Consider the following 16,833-nt stretch of genomic DNA (forward strand, 5'->3'; position numbering starts at 1 on the left):
TGGGTGAATGAGCAGTAAGTGCAATACTTCAGCAACTAGAGAATCATACAACGGTGAGGGCACCAAATGATGTGGAGGGTGGGAGCAAGAACATGGAAAGAGAAGAGTGGGGGATCAGGAAAAGCCGATAAACTGAAATATTGACACAGGGCTCAGAGGCATTTTGTCACTAATTTTGTTGCATGCCACAACATGCAGTATGAACGCAGTGAACAAAGTTATGCTACTAGATATTTAATTGTGTGCAAATAAAGTTTTGATCAAGTACAAAATAAATTTTGCCATTATGAAATGACATCTGTGCTTGGTAAAGTGTCTGCCTGCAGCTTGTGAAAATTATTTACATCACTTACATTGTATTACACAATGGAGAAATACTTTGGCCTGGTGTTAAGTAACTAAATGATGGTAGATATTTTCTTAGATTTATTATTTACTTAATTGATGGAATAACACCCTGACCGGAGCTTCAGAATAGAAAGAACAGCATTTCAGCAGAAGGACGAGCAAGCTGCTTAACTGCTTACTAGCTAATCAGAATCCCCCCGCTGTGTTTTGAAAACTGCACAATCAAATACACTTAACAAAATAAGTGTTCTTTAACAGCGACCCGTTAACAAGGTTGCACATATGAATACACTGAAATTGTGTGTGTGATTACGTGCAGACATAGAATCAAAATGTGTAAAAAGTGTTTAAAAAAATCCATACGTAGTATTCCTCCCAGGGAGAGGAAATGAGAAAAAGAGACTCTCACATGACTGATGCTAGTTGTGTCTCTTAAGGTGCTTCTGAAAGATGCTCAGATACCACGGTGGTGGGCGTAGTGTAAGAGAGAAAATAGAGAACAGGACCAAGCACACCAAAGTGCCTTTAATCACCTATGGCATTAAACCATTTTTAGTTTAATTCCACAATTTGGTTGATATGTTACTGCAGCGTTATCATAGTTGTTGAACAGAGCTCCACAGGCTGGCCAAGGGATGAGTTAATAGGAAAACTATTCACAAAAATTAAACCAGTATATAAAATCAGTTGTAACATTAAAGTTTATTTTAGCTTGCTCCTTTGCTTGTAAGCATTTTGTCTGATAACAGTGGGCCTGATCATGCAGCGGTTACTCATGTTGAGTAGGAGTTACTCATTGAGTAGTCCCATTGACTTCAGAACAACTACTCAGGATGAGTAATGGCTGCAGAGTTGCACCAACTGATTTTAGGAGGCAGAGTTCCAATGCACGCAGTCGTAGTGAAATATCCAAACAGATGAGAATTTTAATCATCCAGCACAATGCAGAATTTAAATGCCTTTAAGTGTCCAGGTATATGAGATGTTCCTTCTGTGCTCAAATAATGAGTGAACTTGGTTAGTGCAAGAATGATGTTACACATAGATACCTTCCTACTTTTGATCATAAAAATGGTGTAACAGAAGCTTAACTGAGACAAAATACAGTCATATAATATTTCTATTACATTTTATGTTTTTGCAGTGAGAGAAAAACGCAAGAGTCTCTATATAAACCACGTAAGTGAAAATGTCTCCCTGTGCGGCTTCATACACATTGTTGTCTATATTATGCAGAACTAAGAGTCTTTGTAAGTAAATCCCTTGTGTGTGAGAGAGTATAATGTTGCCTCTGGGGACTGAACCATGGACCTCAGTATGTAAAAGCATGGGCCTTCACTATTTGAGCTAAAGGGCCAGTTCCATTAGCTTGGAATTAGTAGCATTCACACAACCCTGTATATGTGGCATGGCCACTAGAAGGGACAGAGAGCCACACTGTGTTAGCGTGGGTCACAATATTATTTCAGATTAATATTTTTTTGAAAAACTCAGAACTTAAAAATGTGCTTGCAGTGTGTAAATTTATATTATGTGGAGAGTCTGTAGAGTATCACTATTATTTTTGAAAAGGGCTATTAAGGTCCAAACTGATGGGATGCATTGCAGAACATATATGTAATATATGGTAAATGTTGGAGTAGTTAGATGTCTTAATATTTATCCTCTACGTTTTTCTTTCTTCTATTCTTTTCAAATGAATACATTGTGGGGCTGCTGCCGGTGACATCAAGAGCAAAACTCCAGTTGACTGTGTTAGGGACAGGATCAGGACCTTTATTATCATTCTTTTTATTACCTTAGCACCTTAGGAGCTTTATAGATCAAGGATTATCCCCAGTGTAACCAGCTATATTGCCAACCCCAAATATTCAAAAATTGTGAGTCATGTCCCAATAAATCATAAGATGTGTCAATAACATAAAATTGGGAGGTTCTTTTTATATGCCTCCTGGTTTCTGAGCCATTAATGTGCACTTGGGTCACATTTTCAAGGTTTTCTCTACCACCATGAGGTCTAAACATTTAATTTAAAATAAATAAATAAAATAAAAAGCTGAGTTGCTTATGTAATTTCAAGAGCTGAGGCTTTAAGAAAAACAGAATATGGAAGGCTTCAAAATTGCGAGATTTGGCAACACTGGACCAACAAATATTTTTCTCCTAAAATACTAGTTTTTATTGTTTACCTGCATATGAGAATAGTTTGCACTGAAACTACTTTGAAAGTCATATTATAACAATGCACAGTATTGGAGTCCTGTAAATTTACTGATATGTGCTGAATAACTGCCAGTGAGCACATTAACACAAAACTTATTTTTTCTTCTTTTAAGTCCTCATTGTCCAGACAGGTAACACAGCTAACTGTCTCCTGACTTGCTTTGCCACTGCATCACTCACAATGGGTGGGATTCTCATCCCTACCCTGGCCCGTTTACAACCTGTAAAAGGGCTAAAGTAGAATAAAGAGGCTCTAAAAGCTTATCCCAGCTGGAGGAGAATTCCTCTGGTAAAAATGAAGACAGACCCTGACTTTACATACTTGCCACTGTTGCTGCGGCTTCACTGCTGTTGTTAGTCAAGCAAGCTTTGGTCTAGCTAGATCTTGGATATGTCTAAATATGCTGCAACCACTCCTCCCAATTGCAGTGAAGACCTGCGCTTAGGAGAGCAGCACAGAATCTCGCCCCACATTTTGACTTTACAGTTACTGCAGAACCTTGCCAAAGCCTTGAGAGAAATCCTCTTTCTCCCCCACTCATCCAAAGTGTGTTTATATAAAAAAGTGTGTGTGTGTGTATTTTTCTGGTTTTTTAAGTTTTCCTATTTTATATTCCAAAGAAGAAGAATAACGAAACTTTGAAAAATGTGTGGTATTCATTTTTAAAAGGACTGAAAACTGATCCTTTTAAGGCTGACAGCATGCTCCCAGGGGGGTTTTATGATAGGTGTAAGAGTATAGTGCATGACAAACCATCAACTGTATGTGGGACTAAGCAGCTGCAGCAGGACAGAATGATGTAGAGCCTGAAAGATGGAATATTTTGTTATGGTAATTTGCATGTCCTTATTTCCCTTCTTACTGATGGCATTCAAAATGTTAAATAAAATTCCTACAACTTGATCTTTTTTCAGGCGTGGTTAAATGAAATTAATTTACAAACTCCACGTGTATGGAAATTAAAGATTTCAGATAACCTCTGGATACCAGTCAGGTGATTTTCCTGTGTAAAATATCATTTCTGGCTACAGAAGCAGCTGCTTGACACTACAGTGTTGACAAGTCAGTAGTACTGTGTGTGTGCAGTATGCATGTACAGAAATTGCTTCCTGCTAGACTTGTTCAGCACCCAGGCAAATAAATAAAGAGGAGGAAAGATTAACAGGGCCCAGTTATCCTTGTGCTTGAGCCCTTCTTATCTTGAGTGCAACAGTGACTTTCAGTAAGAGATGGCTAAATAATTAGTATCAGATCTGCTGAAGGGGGCGGAGAGGGGAAACCTGGAAGTGGTCTTAGCAGCTGGTTCGTTATTGACAGCAGTTCTGGAAAATGCGATGCTGGAGACTTGCTAACTCAGGATTCCTAGGCAGAGCTACGAATATCCAGGATTGTTCTACTAAGACATGTGCCAACATATTCACCCATGTGATAAATTCTAAAGTGTGCTCAGCACGAATGTTTTAAATGGTTGAAAAATAATCACAGTAGAACTAATGTGAATGCTTCAAAAAAACTGCCATCCCCTTTACTAAACTGGATTTTACTTTGTTTTATCCTCCTCTTATAGTTTAGTAAGTTAAACAGTGTTACATGGGCTACTTGCCAGACTTCACTTTGACCAAAAGGTAAAGCAGAAGACCGAAATGGTGGCATGAAAAGGCTACACACAGGGTTAAAACTGCTACTTTTATGTAGGGGAGGAAAAAGTGTTTACTAGGATTCCATTAGTGCTTAAGGTAATCCTCTGTAACATAATTGAATATCAGTGTTCTACCTTAATGTATTTTTACCAATCCCTATCGTAAATTGGAAAACTAAAGAATTTTCTTGACAACTGTTCCTTTCTTGCCGAAAAATTCCCCTAACTACGAGTTTTGTTCTTACAGATGAGTAACCACTCCATAGGAGTTAGCTATGCTTCATATGCTTAAGAACATAAGGGCCAAGTGGCCTAAATGTTCAGAAATGGCCCCTGATTTTGGACATTCCTCAGTTGTGGAGTGCTGCTGAACTTCAGAAACTTAAGGCTTGATTTTCATGGGTACTGAATAACCATAACTCAAACTGATGTCAGGAGTAGCTGAGGGTGCTCAGCACCTCCTAAATAATCAGGCTTCAGATTTCTAAAGTTGGGCACCCAAAATTGGAGATCACACTTGCAAATGTTGCTTGGGTACTTCTAAACATAGTAAACTTAGGTGGCTCCTAGATTTTTAAGGGCAGAAGGAACTATGATTTTTAAGGCCAGAAGGGAACTGATCTCCTTATTTGAAGTGAATGGGAGTAAATAGCTTAAGATGCTGCAATTTGCCAACAGCTTAATGTGGCAAATTATAGACAATGTTTAAGGGTAAAGCAAGTATTGTTCGTGAACTCTATCGATTACTTAGTCTCTCTGGCACCAGGCTCATCTTTCTATGCTTATTAAGGCATGTTTGTAAGAGGAGTTGGCTTTGTCTGGCACCGTAATAAGTAATCTGTTTCCTAACTAACTTGCCCACATGTGCTGCAGGGAACAGGCAAGAGGACATAAACTCTGGGTGGTTGTTTTGCTTCCCTTGTACAAAAGCTGCTTGTCACAATACAGAGGAAAACGCTCCTTTCTTGCAAGTTATTTCTCTCCAAGATCATGGTTAGGTTTTAAAATTTCTACCTGTACTTATTCTCCTTCTGTGACCTGTAACCAGGAAGATTGGCACCTAGAATATTGTTATTTTCTGTACAGCATTTTAATAGTTTGAGCTCGTATAGTGGCGCTCTACCTTTCCAGACTACTGCACCTGTTTCAGGAGTCTGATTGGTCTCACTTAAAAATTACTTGCTTACAAAATCAGATATAAAAATACAAAAGTGTCACAGCACACTACTACTGAAAAATTGCTGACTTTCTCATTTTTACCATACAATTGTAAATAAATGAATTGGAATATAAATATTTTGCTTACATTTCAGTTTTTAGTATATAGAGCAGTATAAATAAGCATGAAATTTTAGTTTGTACTGACTTCACTGGTGCTTTTTATGTAGCCTGTTGTAAAAGAAGGCAACTATCTAGATGAGTTCATATACGCCCTGGAACACCTCTGAGTACCCCCCCCAAGGTACATGTACCCCTGGTTGAGAGCCACTGATTAGTGTTTAAACGTCTCCTGTGAGTTCAGGTATGACAAATAAGCTGCAATCAGAAAGAGAAATCTTGGGAAACACAATTTTTCTGTACTATTTTAGTTTTTTATAATAAAACATGTCAGTTTTTACACAAAATGTGATTGTAATTCAGGAGCTTTGTAGTTATGGCTCCTTTTTGTTGTCATATTTAGCAAACTTGTCACAGTTTCCTGAAATAGTTTTCTGGCAGTTTAGTTGCAAGGTTATCAAATGGCCAATTATGCTTCTTTTGATCTGGTTTCCTGTTGTCTCTTCCCTTCAAATGTACCTTTTCAGCGTAGACACTAGCATGCTCTCTTTTATAAAGTACTTCTGCTGGGTGAATCATTTCCGTTTACCCAAACACAAACAGTGGGATCTAGAATTACTGCGATTTACTGAACTTTGTCTGGTGTAGGTAGCTGCAGAGTTTTTATTGTACCTTGTCATTAAGTGGGCTTGAAGGATCCAGCAACTGTGTTAATGTTTTTGTTTGTTTGTTTGTTTTTTTTTTAAACCAATTAAAATAGAGGGATGATTTCTCTGGTGTAGCAGTCTGTCTCACACCCTTCCCCAAAAAGACACTGAGATGACTTGATTTAGGATTGTGCTGAATCCCACATACCACTCCAATGCTCACCTAAGTGGGAATTTTCAGAATAAGCTGCTAACAAGGGAGGTAAGCCACCTTGTATCAGCTGTTCATGTTTTCCTCCAGCCAATTTTTATCTCAAGCATTTGCAGCAGATTCTGTTTTCCTTTCGGACTGAATTGATGATCAAGATTTTTGTTACATCTTTAATGCTTCTCCATTGTTCACTTGTCTTTTAATCTGCTATCTGTCTCAATTTACTAAGTTTGTGACTTAGGTCTGGTCTACACTACAGACCTATATCAGTGTAACTACGTTGCTAGGAGTGTGAAAAATCCACATCCCTGAGCAATGTAGTTATACCCACCTAACCCCCACTGTAGACAGCACTATGGCGGCAGGAGAGCTTCTCCCGCTCAGATAGCTTCTGCTTTTCGGGGAGGTGAGTGAAGTATGCCAACAGGAGAGACCTCTCCCATCAGTATAGAGCATCTTCATTAAAGCACTGCAGTGGCCTGGCTGCATCATTGCAGCTGCGCTGATGCAGCGTTTTAATGTAGACTTGCCCTTTGTCAAACGACTTGAGGGGAGAAAAAGATGCTTGCATTTCCTCTTCGCTGAGGGAGTGATGACTTCAGTATCTCCGCCTTCAGAAGGAAGGCAAACAGGAAGGCTTATTTTATTTTTTGCAGTACCTGATTTGGGAGGAAGGGGATTTTTGTTTTCTCTGTCAAGTTGGATGTGTAGGATTTTTCCCCCCTGGAGGTCATGAAAATGCTCCACTTTACAAAGATGTTTCTCTCTTCTACTCTGGCAATACACATTCTAATCTTAGTAGTTTTAGGAGCAGTAGCATCCTAAAAATAAACCTTTTTTCCATAAGGGAAATATTTCTAAAGGAGGAATTATCCTCAGTGGAAGAAGATACAACATTTCTCTTAAGCATCTTTTGGATTCTAAAGTTTGGATCACCCTTATGCTTTGTAAGAACAAGATGATGCTGGAGGGGATTGCTTGATGGTCTTAACGTTGACTTCTACCACCTAGACTCTCTGGAACTACAGGTTCAAATCCCAGTAGGCTTTTCTCACCTCTTTATCCTTCCAAGGTGGATGGACTATGTTCCACATGCAATTATGCTGCGAGTGTGTTGTCCTGAACAAAATTTCATCTCTTTGCTATTGTGTACTTGCTGCCACTGTCCATTCCAGAAATGGATGTTTTCCAGTGCCCTGATCCTTTAATCTGATCCACACAGGTAGACTCTTGCACCCATGTGAAGCCCCACTAACTTCATTGGGATTCTGTGTGATTGCAAGGGTCTTGTCTGGATCACATTGCAGGATCCACTTCACCGGGGTACCTGTGCTTAAAGTTAGGCATGTGCTGAACTGGGGCCAGAGTTTGTAAAGCAGTTTGATTCTTTGGGATGAAAAGCAGGATTTAACTGAAATATTACTGTTGATTTATTATCTGGAATGCCCAAGGCCAACGATGACTGTGGAGGTTTATAATGCCAGTTCAAATATTGTGTGCCTGTCTCCTTAAGATTTTTTTTTAGTATTACTTACTGGGAGATGAATTAGAGACTACTGAGAGGCTACTGCACTTTCTTCTGTATAGATTGCCTAATCTGCTCTTTGCTCCTTTCCTGTGCAAGAGGCAGATCTTCTCCTCATCCACTTGCCCTACCAACCGGGAGACTGAGTGTCATTTTGATGTGAAATGAAAAAACTTTGTAAAGGGTGAGATATTAGAATGTAGCCGTCAGTTGTGTTTGACTCACCATTTTTAAAAGGGGAAGAGTAGCACTCGTAGTAGTTCCTAAAGAAGTTACTGAGTGTTTATTGCTGTACTGGAAGTATAGCAAAGGCCTTCTTCTGCTGTTGCACGACATAACCACTTACATGCTATGTAAACTTGGGTCTCTGACATGCTGTTAGTTCTCAAGGAGATCCTGAGTCTCTAAAACCCATTGCTAGAATTGGATATGTGTTATCAGTAGTTAAGGAAGGCCCTGTGTATGCTACAGAAACAAAATTTATGAACTGTTAATAAACTCATTTGGAGCTCAACTATGCTCTCATGTGGATTGCATAGTCTGTGTGTCTGGGGCCAAACTATACTACAGTTGGGTTCAAAAACTGTGCTTACACCCCAGTAGAGACCTAGGCTAGGGCACTGTTTTTGAACCAGGTTAAAATATGGGTCAGCCTAATAAGCTAAGGATGGCACCAGACTATGTGATACGATGGTTATGTGCAATGGAGTTTAATAATTGGTTAAACTGGATTGTGTTTTGTAGTGAAGACGCCACCATATCAAAGTACAACTTAGGGCTTAACTACAGTCACAGCAGTGCAGCATAAAAGAAACTACCTACACCAGTGGGAGAGAGTCGCCCATTGGGATAGGTACTCCGCTTCCCCGAGAGACAGTAGCTATGTCGATGGGAGAAGCTCTCCCATCAACATAGTGCTGTCTACACTGGGGTTAGGTCAGTATAACTGTCACCCCCACACCCCGGGCAACGTAGTTATACCGACATAAATTCATAGTGTAGACCAAGCTTCGGTACAAAGAGAGTCTCTCCTGCTGCTTCTGTTCACTGAGACAACTATAAGCATCTAGCCATTCATTGAAGGGTTCGGTCATATTGTGCAGCATGCTACAAGTCATGGTATTGTGTAGTTTGACTAATTTTGGCGAGTTTCTCTCACTGACGCATAAAATCATGTTGCTTCAGTGAAGAAAACGGGTATCAGAACAGAGACCATGTTTACATTACCACTTATGCTGACAAAACTTATGTCACTCTGTGGTATGAAAAAAACACACCCCGAAGTGACATAAGTTTTGCCGGCATACGTGGCAGTGTACACAGCAGAATGGCTGCGGGAGAGCTTCTCCCAGCCGACATGGCTGCCGCCAGTCGTTGAGGTGGTTTTATTGTGTCAGTGGGAGTGCTCTCTACCATCAGCATAGAGTAGTTACACAAGTGATCTTACAGTGGGACAGCTGCATCAGCACAGCTGAGCCACTATAACTCACTAATGTAGACATGGCCTAAATCATAGCCTGACGCAATGGAGAGTCCTCAGAATAGGCTTTGTCCTGTCCTGTTTGAGTCAGAAACAGTCCCAGTCTTAACCTCTTGCTGTAAGTTGGCTCCTGACATACCTTTACACGCCAGTTTTGCCTACTTGTTTTTGGATGTCACCAGCCTCTACTTTCCTGGAGCTGATGGCAGATAAATAATTTGCAGTGCCTTTTGGTTTAAAAACACCGACAAAAAACAAAATCCTGCAAATCCCATTTTAACTTTTTCAGTCATTTTTAAATCAGGCCCCAGAGGGATTTATCCTTTTGCACTGACTGAACATGAAGCAGTTTACATTTTGTTTTGTCTTCTCACAACAACAACAACAACTGTGATACAATCTGCAAAGCTTGTGATTTTTGTCTTTTTTCAGCGAGCATCGGTCTTACAGCTGTTCTGGTTTGGGTAAGACACCTTGTGTTTAAGATTTGAACAGTTCATACAGAGAACTGTAAAAAATAAAAAACATAAACACAGAGAGAGAGAAGACAAGGTAGGTGAGGTAATATCTTTTATTGGATTGGAAGTTATGAAAGTAACAAGGTGGAATATGGTGCCAAATAGAGCAGCAGTGTTCCCTTAGAGTTACGAATGTCCTGTGACAAAACAGTTGATTTTAACAGCTCGAAAAGCTCCTGGCTGAAATGAAAGTACTTGTTACAGCACCTGCATATTTTATAGGAACATTCTAAAATATTCAGGTGCTGTAACAAGTCTAACACATTTCTCCGCTTTGTATGCCTCTTCCTTACAAATCTCATTAAATACACACTGTTTTATATGCCAGCTCTGTCCTCTAACTAAATTTGGTAAAACGTTGATGACCCTGACCTTCAATGGAGGAAAGAGCTAAAATCCTCGCCAGCCAAAGAAATCTGCATGGACGCTTCAGAAGCACATCTTTTTGACCTGTGAAAATAGGACTCCAAAGCAATTCTTTACCCGTTCCTTCAACCCCCATTTGCTGGTTGTGGCTTGGGCCATGTCTACACTACGAAAGTACTCCGATTTTGCAGAAGTCGATTTTTGGGAACAGATTGTATAAAGTCGAGTGCATGCGTCCACACGAAGCACATTAATTCAGTGGTGTGCGTCCACAGAACTGTGGCAAGTGTCGACATTCCGAGCGGTGCACTGTGGGTAGCTATCCCGCAGTCCCCGCTGCCCCTTGGAATTCTGAGCTGAGCTCCCAATGCCTGATGGGGCCAAAAATTTGTCGCGGGTGGTTATGAGTAAATGTCATCACTCAATCCTCCCTCCCTCCGTGAAAGCAACAGCAGACAATCATTTTGCGCCCTTTTCCCTGGATTGCCCGAGCAGACGCCATAGCACGGCAAGCGTGGAGCCCATTCAGCTCACCGCAGCAGTTATGACCATTGTAAACACCTCGCGCATTATCATGCAGTTTATGCAGAACCAGCACCTGAAAAACCAGGCGAGGAGGTGACAGCTGCACGATGATGAGGACCGTGGTCCCCAGCAATTTGAAGATCATGGTGTTACTGGGGCAGGCTCATGCCATGGAACGCCGATTCTGGGCACAGGAAACAAGCATAGTGTTGCAGGTGTGGGATGATTCATAGTGGCTCCGAAACTTTCGCATGCATAAGGGCACTTTCATGGAACTTTGTGACTTGCTTTCCCCTGCCCTGAAGCGCAAGAATACCAAGATGAGAACAGCCCCCACGGTTCACAAGTGAGTGTCAATAGCAATGCCAGACAGCTACCGGTCAGTCGGTAATCAGTTTGGAGTGGGCAAATCTACTGTGGGAGTGCTGTGATGCAAGTAGCCAATGCAATCATTGGGCTGCTGCTATCAAAGGTAGAGACTCTGGGAAATGTGCAGGTCATACTAGTTGGCTTTGCTGCAATGGGATTCCCTAACTGTGGTGGGACTATAGACGGAACCTATATCCCTATCTTGCTACTGGACCACCAGGGCAGCCAGTACATAAACCACAAGGGGTACTTTTCAATGGTGGTGCAAGCACTGGTGGATCACAAGGGACGTTTCACCAACATCAACGTGGATGGCCAGGAAAGGTTCATGACGCTCGTGTCTTCAGGAACTCTGGTCTGTTTAAACAGCTGCAGGAAGGGACTTACTTCCCAGACCAGAAAATAACTGCTGTGGATGTTGAAATGCCTATAGTTATCCTTGCCCTGGCTCATGAAGCCGTACACAGGCACCCTGGACAGTAGTCAGGAGCTGTTCAACTACAGGCTGAGCAAGTGCAGAATGGTGGTAGAATGTGCATTTGGACGTTTAAAGGGTCGCTGGCACAGTTTACTGACTCGCTTAGACCTCAGCGAAACCAATATTCCCGTTGTTATTGCTGCTTGCTGTGTGCTCCACAATCTCTGTGAGAGTAAGGGGGAGACATTTATGGTGGGGTGGGAGGTTAAGGCAAATCGCCTGGCTGCTGAATACGCGCAGCCAGACACCAGGGCGGTTAGAAGAGCACAGCAGGAAGTGCTGCACATCAGAGAAGCTTTGAAAACCAGTTTCATGCCTGCTTGCAAAAGAAATAAAGTCACTATTGTTTAAAAAACATGTATTCTTTATTAATTGATTATAAAAATAGGGAGATAACTCACAAGGTAGCCCAGGTGGGGTGTGGGAGGAGGTAGGAAAAGGCCACTTTAAAACTTGTTGAATGCCAGCCTTCTGTTGCTTGGGCTGTCCACTAAGATGGAGTGGTTGGGTGCCCGGAGCCGCCTCCCCCCCGCGTTCTTGGGCATCTGGGTGAGGAGGCGAGGGAACTTGGGGAGGAGGGAGGGCGGTTAAACAGGGGCTGCAGCAGCAGTCTGTGATCCTGCTGCCATTCATGAACCTCCACTAGACGCCAGAGCATGTCCGTTAGATCCCAGCATTGCATCATGCCTCCTCTGATCTTCCTGCCGCCGCCTCTCCCTCACGTTCATCAGCCACTGTCCTGTACTCTGCTATTGTGTCCCTCCACACATTCTGCTGAGCTCTGCCAGTGCCAGACGACTGCATGAGCTCAGAGAACGTCATCGCACGTGTGGTTTTTTTTTTTGCCGCCTTATCTGAGAGAGCCTTTGGGACGGAGGAGGGAGGCTTGAAACATTTGCAGCTGCTGGGGGAAAAAAGGGAGTGCAGTATTTAAAAAGATACATTTACAGAGCAATGGCTATACTCTTTCACGGTGAATAACACTATTCAAATTACATAGCACATGTGATTTTGGTACAAGGTCGCATTTTGCATCTTATACTGGCCATGAATGCATCCCAAGTTCTCAGGGCTACTTAATGGTTAAAAAATGCTTGCTTTTATAACATGTATTATATTTTAAAAGGTACACTTCCCAGAGTTCCCTTCTCCAGCTTCTTTGGCTTGGGAGGGTATTTCGGTCAGGGTGATAAAAAAGATCGTGGCTGTCGGGGAGAACGGTGTGCTGTGTGCCCTCCTCAAGCTCCTCCTCCTCCTCTTCATCTTCCGCATCCGCAAAATCCTCAGGCATGGCGGAGAGTACCCCATCATCGGAGTCCAGGGACTGGGGTGGGGTAGTGGTGGCAGCCCCCCCTAGAACTGCATGCAGCTCAGCGTAGAAGCGGCATGTCTGGGGCTCTGTCCCGGAGCGTCCATTTGATTCTTTGGTTTTCTGGTGTGTTTATCTGAGCTCCTTAAGTTTCATGCGGCACTGTGTTGCCTCCCTGCTGTAGCCTCTGTCCCTCATGGCCTCGGAGATTTTTTGAAATGTTTTGGCATTTCGTCTTTTGGAACGTAGTTCTGATAGCACAGATTCCTCTCCCCATACAGCGATCAGATCCGGTACTTACCGTTTGGTCCATGCTGGAGCTCTTTTTCGATTCTGGGACTGCATGGTCACCTGTGCTGATGAGCTCGCCTGGTCAAACAGGAAATGAGATTCAAAGGTTCCCGGGGCTTTTCCTGTACACCTGGCCAGTGCATCAGAGTTCAGAGTGCTGTCCAGAGTGGTCGCAATGGTGCACTGTGGGGTAGCTCCCAGAGGCCAATACCTTCTAACCATCCACACTAACCCTAATTCGAAACGGCAATGTCGATTTCAGCGCTAATCCCGTCGTCGGGGAGGAGTACAGAAATCGGTTTTAAGAGCCCTTTATGTAAAAAAAAAAAATGGCTTCGTTGTGTTGATGGGTGCAGGGTTAATTTGATTTAATGCTGCTAAATCCGACATAAACTCGTAGTGTAGACCAGGCCTTAGAAAAGAACCTAATGCTATTTGAGGTCTTCCTTTAGCTGTAGGGCCTAGGTTTCAGTTTCTGGAGATCTGTGGTATTTTATTATAGAGAGGGAGGGGCTAGCCTCCCCACAATTGAGATAGCAACTACTGTCCCATTAATGTGCTGATTTCAGTCCAGTTTTACCCCTTGCTCTCCCCTTTCTGCAAGTCATGCTATCACAATTTAAATGTTTAGGAATCTGGTTTATCTTCGACCTAAAGCAGATCTATTTCTTAGTAATCTACTGTGCAGAGCTTCGGACAAGCATCACCAGTAGTGCTACTGGTCCCCTCCTAACATCCTGTACATCAGTAAGTAAAAAATTGTAGTACCACATCTAGAACTGTTCCCTAACCGGACTCAGAGCTCCCTCTTTCTTCATCCCTTTGATCCTGGCATTTTCTTAAAGATGGGTTGGGACACTGCTTCATTTTACATACCTTATGGTGAGCTGTCATATACTTCTGGATGGTTAAAAGCTAGAAATCAAGCTTCAACAATCAATTGCTGCCTGGAATATGAACCTTGTTCTTCATTATCTTTGTCTTCACTGCTTTGTCTGTAGGTCAGTCTTCCTGTTTTGTCTTTAAATACTAGAATCTGTTACTTTAGCACCTTGCGCTGGAGCTCACTGCCCAGTTTAGGCTATTTTTCTTTCCTGATACTCCTCAATGTTTTCTTTTAAGACTGTACCCAAAATTAACTCTGTGTTTTACATGGTCATACTTTCCACCTGTCTACCCTCCTGCCTTCCCTAAAGAGTGGCTTTGACAAACCCTAGATGTGGTTAGGACCTCGTAGTTCCACTTCCATGTAACACCAGAATTTAGGGTTACTAAATCCCTCTTTGTGGGTCTTTCAAGGCCACAAGAAGGGACAAAGTGCCTACTAGATCTGTTAATCTAGGCGAATACTGTGCTCATCTCCGTGGATCTGAGCCCTTGACTAAATGGATCTGACTATGCACTGGATTGTGTTTATATAGCCAAAGGGCATCCATGTCCTCTGCTTGAGACAACTTGTTCCTCTGGCAGGCTGAAGTACTCCTGCTGAGAGACCGTCTTGTTTTAGGAAGCCACCTGATGATCTGCTGGCACATTTATCGTTTATGATATTAGGGTGAGTGGCTTCTCACAGATTCATTGGGACCGTAGCAGTTCGATGTTACTTTTAATTGAAACGCTTTTGGCACCTTTTTGATAAAACCCATGTTTTCCATGGATGTTTAATTTCACCATGAAATGAGTTATGTGCTGAAATAGCAGAGAGAGTCTCAGCTCAGGAACGAATTGTTATCAGGGCAAATTACAGGTTCTTCCACTATATGTAAGTGTGAATCCCACTGTGAGTAAGCTTTCGTCTTGTGTACAAGATCAGAATTTTTTGAATAGCAGCATCCTTCAGGGTCATGCCTGCACCCCTGTGCTGCTGTATGAAAGGAGAGAGGGCTAGGGTGGTCACGATCTCCCTTATCAGCTGTGGCAGCAAGATGGAACCCTGTGAGTGTCTGACCTGCTAGGTCTTCTTGTCTTTGGCTAAATTTCTTCACACTCTTCATAAAGCCTTCAGAATTCTTCTGATTCTTTGGCACACAGCCTCCATGAGTGATATTGACCTATCTGGATGGAATATTTACAGGACAAACTTCCCCACACAGGGCTTCTCAACATGGCAGATTAGAAACCTGCAGGCTTCAAGCTCTACCCATCCTGTGATGGGCTAATGACATTGAAAGATGGACAAAGCAGATGCCTCTTCAGCTTAGGGAGATTCCTGTATACCAAGACGTTGCTCATTGTGCCTTTCGTTCTCCATAATAATGCATAAGTCATGAGACGCTCAGTTGAAGCCTCACCTCCTTGGAGCAATCTATGAAGGTCTCTTTGGATCCAAAGGGGAGGAGTGCCAGTGTCCAGGCAGCAGACAAGCCAGCTTCATCCCGTGCCCGGCCTAGTAGGCAGGTGACTGTAAAAAGAAGATGAGGAGAGACCTGGCATTAGTGCCACTACCAAAGTTGGCACCATAAACACCCCTGGAACTGAAGCCGATGCCAGCACTGAAGTCCAGCTCTGAGAGGCACATAAGCAGATGCCAAACAGAGCTTTGTGTCTCTCATAAAGACAGGCCACCTAAGGTCTCAGGGGAAAAGCCACCAAGCCCCTCATGGTGTCAGGGGCTGGTGATAAGCAGCAGCCTATGGCACAGAGAGAGTCTTCTCCAGCACTGATCTGAGCTCTGACATTGCAGCCTGTACCACTGGGGAAACCTGCTGATACTGATGCAAGATACCTGCTGATACTGATGCAAACCCTTGTACTGAGAGTGCGGTATACCGTGGCACCACCCACAGAGGTGGTTTGTGCCTCTTCTCAGTCACCAGGACATATGTTCTTGCCATCTTCAAGCAAAGGACACTCTCTGGAACCTGTGGTCAGTATCACTGATGTCTGCCAGCTCTTCCTCTGGGCTCAGTCACCTGTGCAGCAGGAATGGCATTGGACTGGCTGATACTGAACAACCCAGCCATACTGCTACAGCATGTGCCGTGGCTCTGTTGGACCTACTGGGGTCTTGCCTCACCGGCCTCTAGGAGCTGCTCTCCAGCAGATTTGAGGAAGAGGTCACTCCTATCTGCTTTTCTGGCCAGATCACCAGGAAGAGCAACAGCAGCATCCTATTTCACTATCAAAGGAGCTGTTACCTTTGTCAGCCAGTGAGGCAGTGCCTTTGGCACCGATTACTCCATGTCATTTCAAGAGCTCCTTATAAGAATCCTGAGACTCTAGAGTTGGAGACTTTAGTCTTGGAGAAATCTCAAAGGTTTTTGACATTTGACAATCCCTAGCTCGACCAGATACACCCTTCCTATAAATGAGGGGCTGCTCAACCCAGCCAAGGCCTTGTGGCAGACACAATACCAACTGTAAAACAGGTAGAGAAATGGTGCTTGGTCCCTCAATCTGCATTTGAATATGTTTCTGCCCCCACCCCAACCCGGGTTGTCTTGGCAAAATACAAACATTTTAAATCAAACAAAAGTACTTCTAAGGCTAAGGATCCAAAGGGGCTTGAGCTGTCTGGGAGAAAATCTTACTGCTCTATCTCTTTACAACTCTGAGTGGCAAATTCCAAAGCCTTACTGGCCAAATACAACTTTTTTGACTTGGGACAGAGTGAAAACCATTTCTC

At 42.8% G+C, this 16,833-nt stretch overlaps 1 protein-coding gene across 4 annotated transcripts in view; it reads left to right on the forward strand.

Moving 5' to 3' along the window:
* CCNY (cyclin Y) overlaps positions 1-16,833 on the forward strand; it is a 225,661-nt gene that overhangs the window by 152,336 nt on the left and 56,492 nt on the right. For 3 of the 4 annotated variants that reach the window (XM_048837693.2, XM_048837696.2, XM_048837698.2), the window contains one exon: positions 1,493-1,527. The exons of the other annotated variant lie outside the window; for it this stretch is intronic. In XM_048837693.2, coding sequence (XP_048693650.1) covers positions 1,493-1,527 — 35 coding nt within the window. The remainder of the gene's footprint in view (positions 1-1,492; positions 1,528-16,833) is intronic. 4 annotated transcript variants of the gene reach the window in all.

The sequence above is a fragment of the Caretta caretta genome, chromosome 2 (genome assembly GCF_965140235.1).
Source record: "Caretta caretta isolate rCarCar2 chromosome 2, rCarCar1.hap1, whole genome shotgun sequence".
In the NCBI taxonomy this organism is placed as follows: Eukaryota; Metazoa; Chordata; order Testudines; family Cheloniidae; genus Caretta; species Caretta caretta.